The following is a 22,425-nucleotide window of genomic DNA, read 5'->3' as shown; positions in this document are numbered from 1 at the left end:
TCGACCGTGCGGTCGGCAAGAGACTGAAGTCGAGGGTGTGGTCGATGAAGGGATGGAGGTCGACAGGTAACTGTTCGGAGGGATGCTAGGAGAGAGGAAGCGGAGTCGAACAAAGACCCTTGAGAAGATCCTTGTGCAGCTTCATCTTTTTGGCCGTTGAAGTGGCCGGTGCGTTTCCCGTCGTGCCTCGCTCGTGAGACGTGGCCTGGCAGGTTTTCGAGAGACCCTTCGCTCGGCTGGCATCTTTACGCGCGTCCACCAACCGTCTTCACCCTCAACAGTCTTCATCCTCACACCGTGACGAGACCACTTCTTCACTCCCAGTCAGGCGCAGCAGGGACCGTTCAATCTGTTGCGGTGTGGTCGACGGTCGTTATCAGTCGACCCTTCACTGTTGCTCATGAGACACTTTCGAGTCGGTACCGAAGATGGTATGAGTATGTTGAAGTGCATTGCTTTCTATGCCGAGGCCGTCGAGGCCATGTGTGAACTGCTCTGGTCGACGGATGCTTCTTGAGCCTCTTGCTGTTGCTTCTGCAGCTCTCTCAGCCTCCTAGCTTCGATAGCCTGCTTCTTGCGCGCAATCTCGCGCTCTTGCTCCTCGAACCTATCCCTCTCGGCGCGCACTTTCTGTTCTCGGTGGTTGAGCACGCGCTGGATCTTTCGCCGAGTCCTGTTCGTGGCCAGATCGTGCAGACGCTCATCGAGTCGATCGTACAGCAGCCACTCGAGCTCCTGCGCTTGCTTCGAAGCGAGTCGGTGTTGTTGTCGCAGTAGCTTGAGGAAGGCGTGAACCTCGTTGGGCCTTCCTTCGTTCAATCGCAATGGCTCCAAGTCTTGCAGACCTTCCAAAGCAGGCTCGTTGCCGCTTTTCTGTGCTGCAGCAAGCTGACGCGCCTTTGCGAAGCGAGCCGAGTAGGTTCGCCATGCTGCATCGATCACTTGTGCTTCTGCCGCCTTGTTCTCCAAAGCCTTTGCCAGGATGGAACGGACCCATCGCAGCTCTCCAATGCTCTTGCGTGAAGAGGCGAGTGCGATAAAAGGCTGCACCATCGTGGCGGTAACAGAGAAGGCGGGCGGCTCGAGAATCGGAACAAAGTCGGCATCCATCGCTCGACCCGGGGCAACAGCGAAGCTTGTATGCTCCGGCCGTGGCTGCGTCGAGGCGATGGCGGCGGAGCTGGCTCGGTCCTCGGCACTGGCTGCCTCGTCTGCCTCGGTTGCGGCCTGCTCCGATCTCGAGATCTCGACACCGAGATTGCTTGCTGTAACGCACAGCAGCTCTGCCGACCTGTCCAAGGCTTCGGACAACAGCGCTTTTGCAAACAGAGCATAGGCGCCTCTCGTTCTGCGCTCCATCTCGAGGGCGCGCTGTCCGCCATCCTGCATATCAGCGAGCGCCTTCTCAGTTGATTCCTTTGCGATGCTGGAGATGGAGCCCGCGTTTGCTTCCGTCTTGAGAGCGACTGGCGATCGGAGCGGATCCACCTCGGTGCAGCAGTGGCGCAGCAAGACTTCGAATGTCTTTGTGTTGGGTGCAATTCTCTGTGGTGAGGCGTACGCAAAGGCGTCTGGAACGCTCGTCTCGTCGGTGTTGCCGGATTGCTGTGCAATCTCGCCGTCGCGGTCACGCATGCTGCTGAAGATGTCCTTCCAGTTGGTGGAGAAGACGCCTTCTCCGGACGCCGAGTCATCTGCGCTAGATGTGCCGGACGGAAGAGGCTTGGCTACGGTCTCAAATGCTGCGACCATTTCTGGCACGCTGCTCTGCTCGCCGAGCGCCATGAGGAGGGTATTGAGGGTATGTGTGGTGGGTGCGATGCCTTGCTGCTCCTTCTGTACGGCGCTGGCAGAGTCGGGCGTGGTGAGGTCGATGCCGTAGGCCTGCTGCATGAGCAAGTGAAGTCCGTCAATGTGTCCTGCCAGCCGCAGAGTCCTGGCAGCAAAGTCGAGCGTGATGTGATTTGGCGTAACCGAGTGATCCTTCATGTCCTTGAGCAGAGCCATGGTACGAAGAGCTGCAAGAATGGCAGCGGCTCTCGCGGACGGAGCCAAGATCTGTCCATACTTTGCAGCTCCGGAGGCAGCAGCTCTGGCCGACTTTTCGAGCTGCTTCTTCTTGCCCGAGTAGTTCAATGTCTTGGAGGCCTCGTCCTTTTGCACCCTCTCGATCTGTTCGGTGGCGTGTCGGCTCAGCCCGACCATGAGCTCCCGATATGTGTGTCCGTTGGGATGGACTCCTGTAGAGCTTGACTTAGCTGAGAGGGCAGAGATCTCGTTCCAGATGGACGACATAGGACCAATGTGGCCGCCCGAGGCTAGACGTGAAAGGACGTGGTTGTAGTCGGCGAGGTCGGGGACAGACTCGACGGCAGAACTCGTGGCGGGTACGATGGACGAGTGGAGCCTCATGTCGCGAAAGATGATCTGGACGCGGCGCATGTATTCGCGTACGGGATGTTGTGCGTCAAAGATCTTACCCGCATGTCGAGAGGCGTGTTGCTCAGCGAGCAAGATGCTGGGAGGGGCGTTGCCGCTGGCCAAGGCAGACTGCTGCTGCTGCAAGCTCTGATGACGCTTGCTCTCAGCACGAGCGAGGCTTCTGGTCCGAGAGACGGAAGGATCGATAGCGCGAAGGATGAGCTGCAAGTGAACCGGCTCCAGCTGTGTGAGCAAAGAAGTCGCGGTGGACGAAGAGGAAGAGGCCGAAAGGCCGGCGTCTTGCGCCTCCTTGAGGTCCATGTAGGCCTTCCATACGCGGTTAGCATCGGGCGCACGCGAGGTGCTGTAGATCTCGGAGATGAGCTTCTTGACGAGAGGATGCCTTGCGCGTGACGAAGGCGTTGCTCTCCGACTCCATGGCAGATGATCTGGAAAGAAGAAGGACCAGCTCTCGGGCTGTTGCTGACTTGAGCTCGGAGCAGGCTTGCGGATTCGAGCATGTTTCGCTTCTGGCGTCGTTGATGTCGATGCTTGTGCTGCACTTATTGACGAGGTTGTCGAGATGTGTCGCTGCCATGCTCGAGCAGCAGGCACAATGTGCCGCCGACTGTAGCAGCGCAGAACCATGCTGATCGGAGGTCGATCTGAGCCGCTGTTGTTCAGTCGCTATGTGAGCATGTGCTGCGATGCCTTTGCCAATAGATAGGTGAAGCGAGAGAGGTATATGGTGAGAACAAAGCGAAGCAAGTGTGCTTTGCACAAAGCAAGAAGAACTGACCCTGACCAGCTTCGGAAATTTCCAACCGTGCGAGAAAGGAGCGCACCACGCGAGTGGGACAAGCTCGACAAGGGTCCTCCTTCTTGCTTCGCTGCTCAGTCTTGACTCGTCGTCCCACCTTCGGCTTTTTTGGACCGAATTTCGAGCTCTTTTTTCCTAGCTTTCTGTCTCTGGCGGCTTGCTCTGTGAATCACATGCGCAAGACTGGCATTGATAGAAATCCAAGTCGTATCCTACACTCATGCAGTTCAAGCTGCAGACGTGACCTGGTAGCTGCTCACCCGACTGCCTTCACCCGGTCAGAGTTCTTTTCGGGCTTGACTTCTGTGAGGCCGTGCAGACGGATCTTCAGGGCGAATCTTTCTGCTGCTGCAAAGCCAAGAAGAAAAGGGTCGTGGAAGAAGCGGCAGCGACCGCAATTCGGCCAAAATCGAGGAAGCCTGCAGAAAGGCAGAGTTGGAAGGGTGGATTTGGTGGGACCCGCAACCCGCCATCTTTCAAGAAGAAAGCTTTTTTCTCTCTCAATTTTTTCTTCTTCGAGCTGAGCCTGAGTCTTCTGACAATTTTGAGCATGATGAGAAGAACAAGATCTTCTCAGCCAGACCTGTCGTAGAGCCAATCATTCGATCAACCAACCAACCAACCTGTCATCGACCTCATCATCGTCTGCATCGACTGCAGCCCCACCACCTCATCTCCCACTCTTCCTGCTCAGCCGCGCTTTCTTCTCACGGCGACCGTTCCTTCCCGCGCCTATCCTGTAACGACCAGCATCCCCGCTTGAGCTTTCATCAAGACACACCGGCTTCTCATCGTTCCGGTCCATCTCCATCCGGCATCCATTCGAGCATCTCATCGTCCCGCTAAGCACGCTTTCATCGCTTCTGTCCCTTGTCAGCATAGGCGTCTCTCCAAGTCGGTTCATCAACCACACCAGGATCGAGCTCACCTCCTCGATCATTCACCAGCAAGAGCAGTGGAAGTGAGGCTAAGGTGTGCCCTTCCATCTGCGTCTGCCACAGCAACACACATAGCATCATCATGACTGCTACTCTCTTTCAGGCCGTCAAGGACGGCAACGTCGAGCTTGTCAGCTCCCTCCTCGAAGAGCCTTCGCTTGACATTGATGCCCGCGACGAAACCGGAAACACTGCTCTCCTCTACGCAGTCCGAGGTAACCACATCGACGTTGTCTCGCAACTTCTCGTCAAGGGTGCCAACGCCATCGACGTAGCCCAAGACTCGACGCTCAAGCAGAACCCCGAGCTCGAAGCCATGATCAACGGCGCGTTGCAGCACACCCAATCCACTGCCTTCCAGACTGCCCCCGTCATCGACTCTCACGGAGGCAAGCAGCTTCCTGACGGCACCGTCAGCTACGTTCAGCCCCCCAACTACCAGGCTCACTCGTCCATGGACGCATCTCTCCACCAGCAGCACGCTTTCCACCACGCCATGTCTCAGCCTATGTACCCCTTCCAGCCTCCGCACAACAGCTTCTTCGACCCAACACACCAGCCAGAGCACCGTGGCCATGCCTCCAAGGACAGCGCTTCCGGCAGCCTGCCACCACCTGACGTTGCAAAGATGATCCCTTGCCGCTTCTTCCCCAACTGCCGTTATGGCGACAAGTGCATGTTTGCTCATCCTGTCGCCATGCCGTCGTCCGCGTCCAACGCTGGGCCCGTCTCGCCAGGCGCCCAGATGTTCTACCCCTCGCACGGCTATGGCTACCCCGCCTATGGTCCTCCTCAGCACTTCTACTCCATGGCTCCTCCCATGCCCATCCAGTACACCCATGCCGGCGTTCCGATGCCCGTTCACATGCCTCCTCCCCCGCACATGGCGCCTGCTTCGCACTCTGCTGAACAGGGCGAGTCGTACGGCAACCACTTTGACGCGCAACACCAACAGCCTTTCGAGCCTGAGCAGGCGCAAGAGGACGACACCAAGAAGGCGACCGACAACGAAGCTTCTCAGGATGCTCCGGCCGAGACGTCGCCTGCCGCTGTCTCCGAGGAGACCAAGGCCGACACGGCTGCTGTCGCCACGGACAATGAGGCTGCGAAGGCATCAGCACCAACAAGTGCCAGCAACACCACCTCTTTCAGCGCTTTCATGGCTCACCACGCTGCTCCTTTCCAGCCAGGTCCGGGCGCACCCAACGGACTGTCGGTCGGAGCCGACGGCAACGTCATGAGTGGCTCGCAGCCTTTCTCTCGTGGCTCCAAGGGCCCCCGTCGCGGTGGAGCATCGATGGGTGGCGCTTTCGGCTCGCGCACCGAGTTTGGCAAGCGCTCCACTGAGCGCCCCGCCTGCCACTTCTTCGCTCGCTCTGCCTGCAAGCACGGCGAGGACTGCCGCTTCCCTCACATCCTGCCCGATGGCACCGACATGCGTGGGCCCAACGCTGGTCGTTCGAGTCACTCGATCGAAGCAGCTCGTGCCATCAACCGCGCATTGGCTGCCAAGAACACCAGAGGCTCGACCAACGGCTCGCATGCCAACGGAACCGGTGCTGCTCTTTCTCAACAGACTGGCGCTGCCAGCGACACGAGCAGCCTTCCTTCTGCCTCCACGAATGTGACGGTGTCGACTTCGCCTGCCTCGGCCCAGACCACCATCACCTCGGCCGACCAGAACGAGGCTTCCGAGTCTCCTTCCGCCGACAAGGTTGTGTCCCAGGATGCTCACGATGAAAAGCCCGAGGCCGTCGTCAACCACCCCGCTTCGAATGGAGCTGCCAAGAAAGAGCAAGTCAATGGCCCCAAGGCGAACGGCGTCACCGCTACTGCCTCGGCATCCTCCGCGCCAAAAGCGACTGCTTCGGGCAAGTCCGAGTCCAAGGGCGAGAACACGGCTAACGGCAAACGCGTCGCTGCAGCTGGCAAGTCGGAAGACGGCAAGCCTGCTTCCGCTCTGCCTAGCAGCATCAACGGCGACCGCATCCCTGCGTCGGTCCCCTCCAAGCCCGTGCTCAACGGCAATGCCAATGGAGCCGCTCCTGCCAACCGACAGAATGGCGCCAAGCCCCAGCCGAACGGCGTTCAGGGCGGCAAGGGCCAGCAGAACCAGCAGGGCGGTGCTCGCGCACGCACCAACCAGAACGGCAATGGCCGCGCGAACGGTCAGACCGGTCAGAACGGCGCTGCCCAGAAGAAGTATGCGCCTCAGCAGCGCCTGCCGAGTGCGGACGACTTCCCTGCTTTGTCGATTGGCCCCGGTTCATCGGCGCCTGCTGCTGCTCAAGCGTCCAGCGCGAACGGTGCGGCCACCAAGGTCAACTTCTCGGCCATCTTGTCGGCCCCTGCGCCTCCTAAGAAGCAGCCCGAGCCCGTCAAGGAGGTCGAGGCTGCCGCTGCTGCCGACGATAAGGTCACCGCCGTTTCGTCGGAAGAAGTCAAGCAGACCGAGACTGAGTCCAAGTCGAGCTCGGCTGCCGCTCCCAAGCAGCCCTCTTCGACTGTCAATGGCACGGCCGCTCCGATGCTTGACTTTGCTGCCGTAGTGCAATCGAACCCCGTCGCCGTCTGATTCATCTCGGCGCGCACTATCGGAACCGGCCGATGACATCTCACGCAGTCCATTGCAGCCTCCTTCCGCCTCGACGATCGGACGCTCAGCACACGAAAAGGGACATTGCCATGGTTTCGTCGCCATGCATAGAACGCCCATTCCCTCATCTTCCTTCATTCTCACCTTGCATCCTGGCTCCCGATCTCTCCGCCTAGCCCCCTCCCCTTCCCTCCCCGCTTCGCTTTCGCTTGCATACAGACATAGCAATGTCTTCTCCCTCACCCTTTCTGGTTCGCTTTCTCGGTCTCGCTCCCTCTCGGTGCTCTCACACATACTATAACAGATTCGATACATGGTTCCGGCTTTTGTGTAAACACCTGTACGGTGTCTCTTAGATCCTGCAAATCTCATTTGGTCAGAAGGTGCTCTACTGCGTCAACTCTCGCGATGATGGCTAGTACTCGCGATCCGTCTGAGGGACCAAGTGAGAGGCTAAGATCGCGCTTGGACAGGCCGACGTCCAGCCAATCGAGCAAGCTCGTTCGAGGAGGGAGCTTTTTTGGTATGTAAGATCGAGATTGCGGTGCCAAATTGGCGAAAAATGAAGCAGCGCCTCCTGACGTCAAGTTGCAAGCAGCAAGGTCATCACAAAGTCGGATCTCATGAAAAACAAACAAGCCTCGCACCTCGCTTCTGTTGCCCCCCTTTTTCGAAATCGGTCTGGAATATGGCCGGTTGCCTTGTCTGTGTACGGTACCGTACGCCAACGAGCGTCGATTCTATGCGATCGGTCAAGTCGATCTCTCAATGGCGGAGAATAGGCTCAGAAACCGGCTCGACAGCCAAAGTGTCGTCAAGAGAGCGAGTGTGAGAACAGGCATGGAGACGAGGGCGCGGCAAGAGAGAAGCGTGACCGGAGCGGAGAGTGAGCTGCATGACAACGGAAGCTTCGGCGCGGCTTGGCACCAAAACCTTGGCCTTGCATCTACACTGCTCCTGCAGCTGCATGTGCCGTTGTTGCTCTTTGTGAGCCTCGCTCGTCATCGATTTGAGTCTTCTTCATCCAAATGGGTACTTCGCTGCCTGGCGACCCCCCCTCCTCCTTTCGTCTTCTCGTCACACCTTCCTTCTGCACCATCATTCGCGCCAACGACTTCATCCATTCGTCCCTGTAGACCATCCAGCCAGAGATACAGTAACAACCTCGTGCGACTCCTATCAAAATCAAGCTAGCTGCACGGGTTTCTCCGCTCTCGGGACGTCTTCGCACGCAAGCCTTCGACGGAAACCCGCGGTCGCACCCGTTTCATCTCGGAGGCTTCACCCCACAGGCCGCTCAGTGGGCTCTAGCTGCACCCTTTCGCCTGCTCTCATAATCCGTCCGCTCAACCCTGCAGGCCGAATCGAGATCGAAGTCTGCAACAATGTCGTCGATGGACGGCGGGTCCTCCTCTGACCGAGCGTCTGTTCACGCTCCTGCACTCAATGCTGACGCTCGTACTGCATCAACCGAAGACAACCACACCACCTCCACTAAGCAAGGCTCATCATCCACTCTGGCCGCACCTTCCAAAGACGATGCTGGTACCACACGCAGGAACATCGACAATCACAGCAGACCAGGCAGCATCATGGCACCTTCAGTCCAGTTCGACGAGCAAAGTCTACAGGCCACACCGTCCGCGCATAGAAGGGGCGACAACAGCTCGTTGCCGACTTCACCAGCTCCCGGCTCCAGCTTTCTGAACGCCTCGCCGAAGGCCGGGCCAAAGTCATCCGTCCACCACCGAAAGGAGGCGAGCGCACAAAAGTCCAAAAACGCTGGTCATAGCCATCTTCGCGATAGCAGCAGGATTTCAAGTCGAGGTTCAGCAGCAGGCAGCTCGGTCAATCTTGCAGGGGGAAGTCGTAATGCAACAGGCACCAGAAGGAGCCGAGCCAACCCTACCATCGTCACTGTCCCAGTCTGGGCGCGTGACGAGTCGCCAAGCCCACCTCACTCACCCATCGCAAGTCCGCAAACACACAGCATCTCGAAATCGCTACGTGACATGGAATCACTTTCTCTTCCAGCTGCCGAAATGCAATTCGACGGCAATGGTCAACGCGGGCGTTCCTTAGAAAAGAAATCGAACGAACCGACAGAGGATACAAAGGTTCTTGGCAGGGACGGCGCCGCTTTTGATCGTGCGGTCTCGCCCGAGGCGGTGAATGAAGCAGAGGCCAAGGAAGCGCAAAGCGAAACACCTGACCGCTGGTGGACCTTCACGTTGCCGCAAAAGTACCGCTCACGTCTGCATGAGCACCACCTGCGCATGGCGCGAGACGACAAGCGCAAGCAATCCGAAGCTCAGGAGAAGCTGGATGACGACAAGACCGCCAAACAAAATCAGAGCGGCAAGAAGAAGCAACAGCAGCGTCAAAACTCCAACTCTGACTCTGCACGATCCGACGAGACCACCAGCAGCGATGACGACACGAGCGACATGGAAATGCAGGAGCGCACCAGTCGGGAGCAACACAACTTGCACCACGGCTACGGCTTGGGCGCAGGACTTTGGGACGGAATGGCAGCAGGCTTGGGCGCGAGCGGACTGCTCAACAATCGACAGAATAGCGATGCCAAAGCCTCGTCTCGTCACCGTTCGACGAGCTTTCGCGACCAGCAGCGTCAATCGTCTCCTTCGCCCGGCGGAACCTCGACGACGCGCACGGATGAGCGCGATCTGGAGAAGCAGCACAAGCACGACGACGAGCCAGAATACCCGACCATGTCATTCAAAGCGAGGGTGGAGAACCCGGACGTGTTCACTGTGCATCAACCAGCTACGCCGGGCTGGGCATCGCCATGGAAGCCGGAGGAGCGTGGCCACGGTGGCATCAACGCGGCGGGCTACTTCCCACGATCCGACACGGCTGGCTCGAAAGATGGTCGGGCCAAGACGTGGTTCGAGGCTTGGAAGAACTTTTTGATCCACAACCCCTTTGTGCCTCTTCTCTTCCGACTGATCAACGTCGCCTTCACTGCGGCCACGTTGGCTGTTGCGATCAAGTTGCTGATCATCCTCCGCTCGGAAGGCGCCAACGACGCGGTGGGCGCATCTCCACTGCTCGCCATCATCTTTGCTCCTCTCAGTCTGGTGCACGTGGGCTTCCAGATCTGGCTCGAGTACTTTGGACGACCCATCGGACTGTGGACGGTGCAGTCCAAGCTGTCGTACACGGTGGTGGAGCTGGTGTTCATCTGCCTCTGGTCGGCAGAGCTGGCGTTGACGTTTGACAACTACTTTACGTCGACGCTGGTCTGCGTCAGTTTCGGCAGTCCGTACGTTGGGCCAAGGGAGAAACCATCGGATCGACCCAGCCCGTTGAACAACCCGGGTCGCGAGCCGTACATCTGCCGACTGCAAGGCTCCCTGATCGGACTGGCGTTTGTGAGCTTGCTCGCCTATCTCATCGTTCTCACCGTTTCGCTGTTCCGCATCTTCGTGCGAGTCACTGGCGGAGGCAGGAGATGATCTTCTTTTCGCAAGCGTCGTTTCGCGTCGCGCTGGCACCTGTCACACTCTAATCATACATACCCACTCACTTGAATTTAGATGCAGGATCGACCTTTAGCTTTGCAGTCGTCATTTCACTCCCTTTGCATTCATGTTCTCACGCTTCTGAAAGCTTATTCTTGATCTCAACGCTCTCGACACCTTTACCGATGACCCTGAACACCGCTTCCAATCAAACTTGAACGAATGCCGCTCGCAGACGGAAGTAGATGGGTGACGGAGACGTCTCAAGCTCAAAAAGAAAGTGCATGCCCCATCAAGAAACGGAGAAGCCGCCTTGGCAGCAGAGACAAGGTTCAGACTGACGCTTCCTCCTCATTCCGTCACACGGCGCAGCAGGAGGAGCAGCAGTAGCAGCTTTGCCGCTTCTTGGCCTATTGCTGACTGTACCAAAATCGATAGGCTCAGTCGACCACGCTTCTGCACGACATTCATTCGCCCACTTCTTGCCCTTGGCAGCAACTCTGCTCCTTTGGTCGAAGGAGGCGTAACCGAATCGACGACTTCATTTGACTGCTTCTCCGTGTCAAATGGCTCTTCACAACTTTATTCTCGCCTGCTCTGCGAGGTGGGCGCATCGAATGCGATAGGATGAAGCAGGCCAATCTTGGTCGTTTTTAGCACCATTCCGCGTGGAGTCGGATCTGCCGAAAGGCGGAGTGTGATGAGAGTGTGATGGTTCTGAGTCACTTTTTTCGTCAACCAAGCTGTCACATTGCTGATCATGGCCTGCCACTCCTCCAATCCTCTGGCCCATTTGCCTCTCGCGCCCTCTCCCTTTCCTCCCGTCCGTCGCCCTCCCACTTTCCTACGCACACTCATCCTCCCTTCGGAACTGCCCGACTGCGTTCCGGCTGCCGTGCCATTCTCACTATCAAAGGCAAAAAGGGCCGCACGGACACTCCGCTTCTCCACAATGTCCTTGACGCTGTCTTCTTAAAAGGTCACATCTTCGAATCCTTTGTCCTGCTCTCCTCCCCTTTCTCCATTGTCCTCCAACCTCACCGCAGCCCTCACAATATACACGATGGGCAGCAAGGAAGACCGTCGAGCTCAAGAGGACGCGTCCGTCGCAGCTCCTCGAAATGCCGGTCTGCCTTCTCGGCCAGAGGGAGAGCCACTTTCGGTGTCCGACCTCGCTGCGATGTCCCACCTTTCGGCCATGTCCAGTCTGTCCCCAATGATGGGGTCGATGAACCAGCGAGGAAGCGGACGAGGTCGAGGGGGTCGAGGTGGCTACCGCAACAACTTTCGCGGTACAGGTATCCAGACTCAGGGAGGCCTCCACTCAACGGGCTCCTCCTATGGCTACTCGCAGCCTCGTCAGCACTATGGCGGTAAACCTGCTACCCAAGACGCTAGACAAGATGATCGGCAATTGTATGCATCGCAGCAGCAGCAGATGGGTCGAGGTGGTGCTAGAGGTGGCTTTTGTTTCGGTCAGCAGCCTTCTGGTCGCAAGCCTCGCGGAGGAGGACGTTCGCGCGGTACGTCTTTGTCCCGACCTAGAGATCATCCGGCTCGCCCTTCGCTCGATCAGCCGGCTCAGGGTCTGTTCAGCCGCGTCGCCACAATCGATGCTGATGCTGCCGCTGCGGAGGCTCACTCGGTCTGGGACACCCAAGTCGAAACCGCCGCCACTATGCCGCAGCAGCATGTCGAGGATGCTCCGGCCCAGACTCCTGTTCCTCACAACGTTGTTCTGCCTTCCGTCGAGGATCACACCAACATTGAGGCGAGCATTGATGCCGCTGTTGATGCTGTGGAGCAGCGCCGCGAGTCGGAGACCAGCGAGAGTGAAGCCTCGCTGTCCCTCGTCAAGGTCGACCGAACCCCCTCACTCGACTCCAACACCACCGAAGACACGGACGCCACCATCCAGTCCATCCCCGAGCCTTTTGACGAGCTCGTCACCCCCACGACCACCTCCACCGCCACCCCATCCACTCCAACCCACCCGATCCACCTCCAAGACATCCACTTCGCCAGCGTCCCCAACCCTGTCCACCCCGCACCCGGTCAGCCACCCGAAACCATCTGCGCGTGGTACACCTACCCCATGCCGCCTCGGGAGGGCGTGTTCATGGCTCCCCTTCCCCGACTCTCGCCTGTCAACTCTGGTCCGCCTCCTCCGCCACCCCCTCATCATCCAATGGCTCCGCCATCGCATTTCTACTTCACCCACGACCACGCCTATCTGGCGCTGTGCCATCCCGTGCCAATGCTGCCGTACGCATGGCTACCCATCCCGTATCTGGCGTACTGGGGTCCGGAGAGGCTCGGCAATCACCCGAATTATTACGATGTGCCTGCGGTGAGTGCTAAAATCCCCGAGGCTGCGTAGCAAGGATGACAGATGCTGATCGCCTTTCTCACACCCCTGAAATGGTTGACAGTTTGCCTCCGATGCATGATCGTCATTCTCAAGAATCACTCTCCTGTAGCAACACCAAACTTCATCTTCGCACCATTCCTCGCACAAGCGAAAGAATTCTCGCAATGCATTGTTGATCCCCTTTGCACACTTTTCCCTCTCAGGCTGGCAGTGTGTCATCATCTCTGCGCAAATGGCCGCTCGCTAAGCGGTGAAATCGAATTCCATCTGGTAGGCCTTTCCCGCATTTCCCTTGTCCGCTCTGTCCCCGTCCCTAGCCCTCTGTGCGTGTACATTGGGTGCGCTAGGCGTGTCCACCTCGACGCTTTCGCCCTTGGCAGCGCTGGGGAAGCTACCGAACGAATCTGGGTGGGCCATCTTGGGTGCCTCTTTGAAATATGCGTGCTGCAATGCGGCCTCTGCGCTGGGTCTCTGTTTCGGATCCCAATGGAGGAGTCTGAAGAGCAGATCCAGGGCTCCCTCTGTGAGTGGCGTTGGGTGGAATGCTTGCTCTAACCTACGTTTGACCCTCCGCTCCTCGTCTGCGACCGCTGTAGGGGAGGGCGTGGGAGCGACCTGCGAGGCCCCACGCCACAGCGGCAATTCGGGCCAAATTGTAGCGTTAGGTGCGCCGAGTACGCGTTCGATCTTTCGCAACTGATCCGCCTCGTTCTTGCCCTGAAACAGTCCTCCTCCCGACTGATGGGTCAAAAGCAACTCGGCAAAGATGCATCCTACGGACCAGATATCGATCTTCTCGTCGTACAGCGGCATGCTGCGTGGTGGGGAGTCGGCTGATCGTGGGCGTTCCAACGTTTGATGGAGCAAAAGCAGTTCCGGTGCACGATACCACAGTGTCACTACCAGATCGGTCATCCCTCCATTCCCCTCGTTGGTGGGTGTGGCTAGATGGGTTCGTGGGTGTTGGACGTCTCTCCACCCATCGATGGGGTCACCGAACCTACGCGCCAGACCGAAATCCCCAATACTCAACCGCCCGCGATTGTCCATGAGGATGTTGGAACTTTTCAAATCCCTATGCACCACCCAAGCCGCATGCAAACCTTTGACGCCCGTCAACAGCTGATGGAGCAAACATTTCACCTCGCTACCTTTCCATCCCACCCCGCGCCGATGCATGAGGGAGATCAAAGACTTGAGATCGTGCTCCATAAACTGCAGAATCAGGAAAATCTGATCCAGCGTCTTGCCCACACACACTTCTTCCAGTCGCACCACCGAGGGTAAGCTTCGCGTAAGCGTGAGCGTTTGAATCTCGCGCAAGGCCGTAATGGGAAACCCACTCCCGCCTGCGTTGTCCAGCTTGAGTTTTTTCACCGCAACTTCCCCAGCGGTGACCCCGGGGTAGCCGATCCGGCGCAAACGCGAGACGGCAGGTGGTGGAGTGGTATCCCGCGGCCGGGCACGAAAGACCACGCCGTAGGTGCCTTCTTGGATGTGGTTGAGGCGTTCGTAGGTGTAGATCGAGCGGGAGGGGGTGAGGGTGGGATGGGCCGAGCGGGAGAGGGCGGACCAGGCTGGGGCGGGGATGAACGGGTCCGGTGCGCGAGGTGGCGCTGCTGGGGCTGCTATTGGTGCTGGGGCTGCTGCGGATGTAGAAGGACCTGCTTCGACGGCTGGCGTCGTCGATGCTGATGACTGGGATGCAGATGTCCGGCTTGCTTCGAGGGGAGGCGGGTCCGCAGCGCCATGGTGCGCGTTCGGCGGTTGCGCGGCCGAGCCGGCTCGTGGGGATGCCTTCGCCGGGCCATCGGGTGCGTCAGTGCCGTGACGCTCGGAGAGAATATGACCACCGGAAGGCGAAGTATTGGATTCGTCATTCAGCGAGCCAGTGCGAGACCCATCGTGCGCCGAAGCCGAGAGCTTTGGCCGCTTCGCCTCGGACTCCTCCCCAATCCCCGTCGTTGAAGCTCGCCTCGAGCCTGACGCTGCCATGTCTGTCATCGATGGGAGAAGCGCATCTGAGCCGTTGCCCTTGCTCCAAGATCCTGGTCGAGAGCGAGAATCGTCGATCAGGCGATCAATCGAGCTGATCTGGCTCCCGGAAAGGTTGTGGTGGGGACGGTGGAGCTCGAAAGGTGTTGCTCTCGACGCGGGGGAAGCAGTCCAAAAAGTGGAGCTGCAGCTTCGGAAAATTCCTCGAGATGTGCTCATTGACGATCTGACAAGCCAAGAAATGCCGACCACCATCGCCCTTGACGACGCTGCACCGGGCCCTATTGGGACACTCAGTGCACGCAGGACCGCAAGCGATTCAAAGTGAGAGCACACCGTCTGTAGTACAGAGTAAAGGACCTGTGGATCCGGACGATGCTAGATGAGTAGCGACTTTTGCGCCTCCTTCAGCGTCCGCGCCACCACCCCACCAAGTTTCCTCCTGGCGGCCTTGTACCCCGCTCCCGCGGCAGCGGTCCCTATCAGCCCCACGAGCCTCACCCTTGTATCTCTGTCCATGCAGCGATAAACCGCGCTCCTTGCCTCCCCCTTCTTTGTCTTCTCCCGCTCGAGCACCGTTCTGAACGCCTCGTATCCCAACCAGTGCACGTACTGCCCCTGCAACGTGCAGCTCACCTTCCACTTTCTTCCCCTTCCCTTTTTACCCTCGAGCTTGGCCCTCGCACTCGTCGCGCGACTCCCTACATACCTACCCATGAAGCGCACCACGCGCTGCACCGCCTTCCACAGGAACTCTGCATCAAACACCACCCGAAATCGCCGCAATTCGCCCAGATACGCGGCGAACTTGAGCGCTGACACCAGAAACGTTGCGTACACGTTCGCGTACGCCGTGCGCCCATTGAGCGCCGTGTCGGTGAACAAGATGTGCGCGCGCGATTTGACCGACTGGATGAGCTTTTCGACCAACGCGCTGCCCGGTCGACGGGTGTATTCTACCGTCAGCGTGTTGCGCAGGTCGGTGTTTGCGTAGCGCGCTAGATCGGTCGAGACGGCCAGGGTGCGCGGATCGATGGTCAGACCGCACCATGGAAAGGCGGTCGAGATGCGAGGGACAAGTGGAAGGGAAGAGGTAGGGTCGAGAAGGTCAAAGTTGCACAGCGTCTTGTCGGGGGCGATGAAGCAGCCGTATTCCGGGTGACCGGTGCGCATCGAGGTGTAGAAGCGTCGAGCGGTGCGACGCGACGTGGTGATCAGGAGAAAATCGTCCGTGTACCGCATGAGGAGACTCCGCCCGTCCGTTCGGAGACTGCCAAGGAACGGATCGCGAGATTCCATATCCGCGTAGAAAAAGCTACACAACAACGTGGACAGACTCGAGCCCTGCGGAATCCCCACCCGTTGTCGGTAGAATTCCTTACCGATCTTGATCAGGTTCTCCGTAATGTGCTGACGAAGCAGTTTGAGAATCAACGCCGTCGATTCGTAGCGATACGCAACACTGTCGACGAACACGACGTCGTGCAGGGCCACAGCGAGCGACGAGGCGAGGGAGAAAAAGTCAATGTGCTCCGCATCGGGTCGAGCAAGGCGGACGAACTCGCGCTTGGTGCTGCTCGTGGACGGCATGACCTTGGCAAACCGATGGATGCGGTATCCTTCCTCTTCGTTCTGTGTAGCGCCCCGATGGAGGATCGACTCGATGATCGACAGCAGCTTGGTTTGGTCGATCGAGTCGAAGGCACAGCGCACGTCGACTTTGATAAAGTACAGCTTGGGCGGGGCGCCGGTACGTGAGTGGTCTTGCGCGAGGTGCTGCTTGAACGTCCTGAGCGAAGTGTAGATTTCGTTCGGTCCAAAGACGGAGCTCGAGAGCATGCCGTGTCCCACATCCTCCCCTCCTCCCATCCCGGTTGATCTCTCTCTGTCGTTTCCGCCGAAGCTCGTCAGCAACCGACTCTTCTCGTACGTCAGCACATGAAATACCGACTGCAAGATATAGTTGATCGACTGGCCTAGCATCAGCGACTCCCTCTTCTGCTTTGCACTCGTCGTCCCACCCCTCACCTTCCCTTTGCCCTTTCCCTCTCCACGCTGCTGCTGCTCGTTATGCACCTGCTTGTTGCTCCTCCTCCTGAGATTCACAATCGGCCGCACGCCTGTCTCCTTGGGCAGCAGTCGCACGTGCGAATATCCGAGCTTGCGCGATGACATCATGCTCAGCGCTTCTGCTCGTGTCAGCGGTTCGAAGATCGACTCTTTCAGCTGACCCAGCACGGGACGCGAGAGAACGTGCCAGTCGTCCTGGCGAAAGTAGAGCACTTTGTTCCGATATGCTGCCGTCTCCGTGATGTAGAACGTCGTGCGGAGGAGCGGGATGACCAGGCCGTCGAAGAGCCAGTAGAGAAGCTCGAGGATGAGCGCCTTGCGTGAATCTGCTTCGGAGCGTGAGAGACGGCGATTGTGAGAGACGGCGGCGGGTGGGAGCGCCCAATCGACGTCGGTGAAGCGGAAAGACTGCGCAATGTGGTGCAGGTTGAACGTCTCATAGCGTCGCAGCCGGACGAAGTCGCCGATGGAGGAGAGGATGAGATTCTGGTTTCGTAAAGAGCCGAAGAGGTCGCGTGGTAGGAGCGCTTTGATGGCGAGGGTGATGAAGTGGACCACTTGACCTGTAGTCGGGACGGCATAATTTGTGTAGCGAGGTTTGCGAGGCGCTGGCGGCGGAAGCTCGAAAGCAACCTTTAGCGGGGCTTTCGCCGTCGATGCTTGTGAGTTGACGACGTTGGCTTGCGTTGTCGATGCGAGCGCACTGCGGCTGCGCTCTTTCTGCGTGCCGTTCACGGGTAGATCCTGGCAGAGGGTGGCTTCGAGTGTCTCCACTTCGGCCAGATCCTCTACGATCTGCTGTCGTTCCTGTGCCGTCAGCCTGCCCTTTGGCACTCTCGAGGGACAGCAGCGATCGAGCAGCGCTCTGTAATTGAGATTGTCGTGTCTCGCAAGTATCTTCGCCAATAGAGGAAGTACCGGTCGGAGCGCTTTGGGAGTGCGCTTGGCCCCGAGCGCCTTGATCTCGATCTCTCTCACCGTGTAGTCTCGAAAGGGCTGCGTCGTCGTGCCAAAGTCGCGAACGCCGGTGAAGACATTGTGCAGACCGAACTGACGCGGAAATACGTACTTGGCCAAGTGTCGCGTGCGTCTTTCATGGAACAGAGCTTGTTGCGATGCAATGTCGCCTTTGCTCTCTCCACGGAGGCTGCGGACGACCGACCTGCTGCGAGTCGATGAAGCTGTTGAGCTGGGGAGGACCTTGTCGAGCTCCTTCTTGACCGACGAACGGGGCAGGACGTGTACGCTGGGTAGACCGACCTCGACTCGTCCAGACTTGTTGCGCGAGCAGCGTGCGTAAAACATGCGACTGCGCACAAAGACGATCTCGGACGGTTTTCTGTCGACGCTGGCAGGCGCTGATGCTCGTCCTCGTACACCGTCGAGTTCGGGTGCCGACGTGGCTGAGCGCACGCTGAAGCGTGAGTCGACGCGCTCGAACGTTCTGGCTCGCTTTGACAGTGCGAGCGGGGCAAGCGCCGGGGCCAGCGAGTCCACGTCTGTGTTGAGTGCGCTCTCAGTCAGCCTTGCGACTGGAAGCGTCTCGCTGTGCTTGCGTTTGAGCCCTGCTGCATTCAGTCCTGCTGGAGGGTCGCTTGCTGTCGCAACGCTTCTGCTCGTCGCAGCCTCGCTCACCGCGGTACCCGTCAGCTGTACGTAGCACGTGCCATCAGCTCCATCTCGCAAAAGCGGTACAAAGAGGCTTGTGTTTACCAGCAGCCAAACAAATCGTGCCGAGCCGATGCGTTCGAAGAGGAAGTGCCACTCCTTCTCGAGGACGAGGCAGGTGACCATCGAGTTTGGGTAGAGATTGATCAGGCCCGGTCGGCCGGTCGAGGTAACACGAAAGGACTCGAGACGATCATCAGGGCGCCGGTATCCTTTGAGCAGCACGTTGTTCGATGCGTCGTACTTGGCTCTTGTCTCGGAGTTGGCGTGCGCAGATGCCTTGGTGAGGATTTGCAGTTGCGCTTCTTGCACGGCCTCGTGGATGGTCGTACACGGTCCGTTCTGGCTCGCTGCGGGTCGATGAGGGGGCGGAGATGCGAGCGAGGCTAGACTGCAGTCGTTGATGCCGACGAGGGTATGGCTGAGTCGCTGCCACTGTTCCTCGGAGAGAGCGCATGTTTGCTTCGAGCTGGTCGCGGCTACCTCGATGTCGAAAAGCTCGCGGACAAAGGTCAAGAGCGGCACGACCCTGGCGAAGTGTCGCTCAAGAACAGAGCATCTCGCTCCGTCACCTGGCTCGGACACAGGCATCTTGACTGGTCATGATAGTGATGGTGTTGGTGCGGCAAGATGAAGCAGTGTGACTGGAGGTCGAAGTGGACCCTGACTGCGCCCAGAGACCAACACTTCCGAAAAAGGTCGCGTTCTGCTGCGCCACTTTACGGGACGCGCGCACTGCGAAGGAACACCAGCGATCTACACTTCAACCCACACACTTTCTTACACGCCCAGGAATTACACCTAGCGAGCGAGTCTGATGGCCACAAGTTCGTTGCAGGGTATTCTAGCGACATTGGATCAAGCACACCGCGCAAGAGCTTCCTTGAGACCCTCTACGCTATCGGTCTTCTCCAGTCGAAGTCCAAAGTCCTGTCCGGCATGCTCTGATGCCTTGAGCTTCTTGAGCAACGCCGAAACCGGGCCCGATTCGTCCACCGCATCGTTCGAGGTCTCTTCCGTTGTCGTCTTTGCTCCACCTGCCCGGGACAGCAGCGGGCCCAAGGTAAGCTTCGACTCCGCCTCCTCCTTCACCATGTGGATCTCATCCCAGAGCTGCGAGAGGTTGCGAGGGCTCTTGGCGCTTTTCAGGTAGATGATGTAGAACGCATCGAACCCGCCGGCGCCAGGGATGCTACCGCCCACAACACCAGGCACTTGATCGCTGATCTTCTTGATCAAGCTGCCAATCTCGGGAGGCTCGATCGGCACGCCGGCGCGTTGACCGAGCTCCCGCATGCCAGCACGGATGGAGCGAAGGCTGTTGCGCACGTCGATCAAGGCTTGCAGCACCGTGCGTGGTGTGACCCGAAGGTCAACCGCGGGGATGTGCTCGTCGCCATCCTGCTGGTCGTCTGCGTCCCTGGGCAGCGTCTTGAGTGTTGCGTCCCATTCTGTGGAGAGCTGCTTCGCTGCTGAGTCAACATGCTCTTCGTACGCACCTGAGTCGCTGGCATGCAACAGTCGCAACCGCAAGAGGTTGTCGGCGAGGCCCTGATTGGAAGAGGCAATGACATTGTATAGCTGTTTGGCCCACTCGGCCTTCTCCTTCCGCCAAGCCAGGACCTTGGAGACCAGGCTCGGCGTATTTGACCCCGCATCGACGTCGGCCAGAAGCAGGTCGAGACCAGGCGGCAGCTGCAGAGGTGCCGGTTTCGGAACGTGATGATCGCTTGCAGCGGCAAGACCTTCCGTGGCGGTCGATTGCGAGTCGCCACTCTCTGCCACCGGAGCGGCAACCCACAATGGGTTGTATGGATCCAAAACCGGTAGCAGCTCGATCCTTGCAGAAAGCCTTGCTTGACGCTGTTCCGGCGTCTCTTCCCCCTCGGTGGGGACCTTCTCGCCCTCGTCGAGGCAAGCCTGGAGCACCTTAGGCTCGAAGCGTCGATACAGCTGACTTCCCCAGATGGCAGCACTGACGTCAAAGCCGGATCCGATCTTGCCTTGGGCGGCACAGTGTGCGAGCTGTGCGAGGTTGTGTATCAAAGCCAGGTCTTCTGTCGCTAGCGAACCAGGCCCATTCGGAACGACTGCTTGGAGGTGTAGGAGGAAGCACGCCACCAGCGAGGTGGTCATGGCTGCACTCGATCCGAGGCCCGTCTTGTGCACGTCGCCGATGCGACACTTTTGGGCCGAGAAAGGTGCCAGATTTGTGAGCTGGTCCACTGTCGGTGCTGTCCCTTCTGGCAGATCGAGAGTATCTCGTTGCGAGTAAAAGTCGTTGTCTGCTGCGACGGTGATCTCAATGCCCTTGTGACCTGCCTGCTGGAAAATGGCTTCGATCTCATCCGAGTCGTTGAGCTCTGCTGCGAGTCTCAGCGTGTATGTGAGGGCGAGCGAGACAAAAGGATTGCGGCCGGCCTTTTGCCGCGATTCGGCGGTCTGTTCGATGATCCAGTGTTGCTTATTCGTTGCGTCATCGCCGGAGGATGCTGCAGGTACGGCCGAGGCTGTGTAGACCCACACGGCGTCTACAAATTGCGGTGAGCGCACAGTGATGGTGCGACTGGACGCCGAAGCATTGACCGATGCTGCTTGCGAGGTCTGCGATTGCGCATGACAGTAGAAGCGCGATGAGGTGGAGACGACGAGGCCTGGATGAGTCGGGTCGAGGACAAGGTAGCCACCGGCGATGAGAACCTTTCCTGGTGCCGAGACTACCGTCTCGCGGGTGCCTTGGGAAGACATATTCCCGTGCGCTCTGGTGATGAAGGTCGGATTGCAAGCAGTACGATAGAGCGGTCGAGGGTCTGTGCAAGAAGAAAGCAACGCTCAAAAGTAACACACCTGCTCTGCGTCACGTGGCGGAAATACCTGCATTGTGGGATGTGCGAGCTCTGACATCTTGGAAAGAAAAATTGTTCTTGGCCTGGCCGAAGCTGCCCGTGTGTCAACTGAGGCGCAGTCCTTGCTCAGATGTTGTGGTCTTTGTGGCAGTAAGCAAGCCTGCTGCGGCCAGAGCTAGCATCGGGATCGTTGGGCCGCTTGAACCTTCCGGAGTCCCTCATGGACGGCCGTGACGGCCCGAACTTGTCACTTGATCGTGCCTGGGAATGAAGAACTCCGCATTGCCAACGATGCGAGCGCCGCAAGCGACGCATGACCTGAGCGAGCTTACGGACCACTGGCATGACAACGATGATTGCAAGCAAACAAGAAAAAGGCAGGCCTAGGTCGTCATGTGCATGCTAAGCGAGGATACGAGAGAGCGAGCCGAAGTGGAGAGTCGATCTTGTGGTCTAGCTCTTGCTCGAGGCGGAGCAAGCGGCATCATGCACTCTATGAGCTGCTTCTGCTCTGTATCTGAGGTTAGACCCCGTGAGCCCTGAATCAGAGCCTCGTGGGATAGATAGAGAGCATGAGCGCAGAGGGATGCGATTTTCCCATGCTCGAATACAGTCGATCCTGGTTGACGAGCTGAGTGAGTCAAACGGGGAATTTGGTCCCGTTTGCCGTAGGATTCTTTGCCATGACCATGTTGCATGACGATCATGGCTCTGCGGCAAGGAGAAGTTTCGACTCCGAATGGTTTGATGCCGCACTCGCTTGGAAGCCTGTTTGTTGCCCACGCGACACGGTCAGTCTTGCCAAGTGGGTATCGATAAGCACCAATCCAGCCCAGGTTGGGAGCAAGGTGTAGAATGCTTGCAATGACGCTCTGCAATCGATCCGACTAGACGGTTCTCGTACGCCATGTGTCTAGCCGAGAAGGCCGCAATCGATGCTTCCTCTACCTGCACTCCAGGTCTCAGTAGGTGATGATCAATGGGATCGTCAGCTGGTCTTGCGATTGTGCCTGTCGAAGAGTTTATTTTAAAGTGAGACGCTGAGAATATTGGCATGACGTAGGTCAGTGGTGTCGGATTGCCCCGCATCGACGAAGGTTCTGATTGTTTCGGCCTCTTGGTTTCCCAAACGACGAGGATCATTGGCAGTGCATTTCCCGAGAATGGCTCCACCAATCGCAACCGCTCTCGCCAAACTTGGGTCTGTTGTGGTCA

General features: G+C 58.4%; 7 protein-coding genes across 7 annotated transcripts; 3 read left to right on the top strand and 4 right to left on the bottom strand.

The window, feature by feature from the left end:
- Positions 1-459: 459 nt before the first annotated feature.
- PSEUBRA_004613 (uncharacterized protein) lies at positions 460-3,069 on the bottom strand (the record flags this gene model as incomplete). Its single annotated transcript, XM_059465340.1, has 1 exon — positions 460-3,069. The coding sequence occupies one exon, from the start codon at positions 3,067-3,069 to the stop codon at positions 460-462; it is 2,610 nt and encodes an 869-aa protein (XP_059320575.1).
- Positions 3,070-4,261: 1,192 nt separating this feature from the next.
- PSEUBRA_004612 (Zinc finger, CCCH-type) lies at positions 4,262-6,754 on the top strand (the record flags this gene model as incomplete). Its single annotated transcript, XM_016438150.1, has 1 exon — positions 4,262-6,754. One exon carries the CDS (start codon positions 4,262-4,264, stop codon positions 6,752-6,754), a length of 2,493 nt encoding a protein of 830 aa, XP_016291685.1.
- A 1,406-nt stretch (positions 6,755-8,160) lies between these two features.
- PSEUBRA_004611 (uncharacterized protein) lies at positions 8,161-10,254 on the top strand (the record flags this gene model as incomplete). The annotated part of the gene is made up of 1 exon (XM_016438153.2): positions 8,161-10,254. The coding sequence occupies one exon, from the start codon at positions 8,161-8,163 to the stop codon at positions 10,252-10,254; it is 2,094 nt and encodes a 697-aa protein (XP_016291684.2).
- A 1,069-nt stretch (positions 10,255-11,323) lies between these two features.
- On the top strand, positions 11,324-12,640 carry PSEUBRA_004610 (uncharacterized protein; the record flags this gene model as incomplete). The annotated part of the gene is made up of 1 exon (XM_059465339.1): positions 11,324-12,640. One exon carries the CDS (start codon positions 11,324-11,326, stop codon positions 12,638-12,640), a length of 1,317 nt encoding a protein of 438 aa, XP_059321533.1.
- Positions 12,641-12,874: 234 nt separating this feature from the next.
- On the bottom strand, positions 12,875-14,626 carry PSEUBRA_004609 (Protein kinase domain protein; the record flags this gene model as incomplete). The annotated part of the gene is made up of 1 exon (XM_059465338.1): positions 12,875-14,626. The coding sequence occupies one exon, from the start codon at positions 14,624-14,626 to the stop codon at positions 12,875-12,877; it is 1,752 nt and encodes a 583-aa protein (XP_059320574.1).
- A 378-nt stretch (positions 14,627-15,004) lies between these two features.
- PSEUBRA_004608 (reverse transcriptase) lies at positions 15,005-18,955 on the bottom strand (the record flags this gene model as incomplete). The annotated part of the gene is made up of 1 exon (XM_059465337.1): positions 15,005-18,955. One exon carries the CDS (start codon positions 18,953-18,955, stop codon positions 15,005-15,007), a length of 3,951 nt encoding a protein of 1,316 aa, XP_059320573.1.
- A 267-nt stretch (positions 18,956-19,222) lies between these two features.
- PSEUBRA_004607 (GHMP kinase, C-terminal domain protein) lies at positions 19,223-21,112 on the bottom strand (the record flags this gene model as incomplete). The annotated part of the gene is made up of 1 exon (XM_016438137.1): positions 19,223-21,112. One exon carries the CDS (start codon positions 21,110-21,112, stop codon positions 19,223-19,225), a length of 1,890 nt encoding a protein of 629 aa, XP_016291681.1.
- Positions 21,113-22,425: the final 1,313 nt, after the last annotated feature.

Source organism: Kalmanozyma brasiliensis (genome assembly GCF_000497045.1).
Source record: "Kalmanozyma brasiliensis GHG001 unplaced genomic scaffold PSEUBRA_SCAF3, whole genome shotgun sequence".
Classification (NCBI taxonomy): domain Eukaryota; kingdom Fungi; phylum Basidiomycota; class Ustilaginomycetes; order Ustilaginales; genus Kalmanozyma; species Kalmanozyma brasiliensis.
This window is presented reverse-complemented; position numbering and strand designations above follow the sequence as displayed.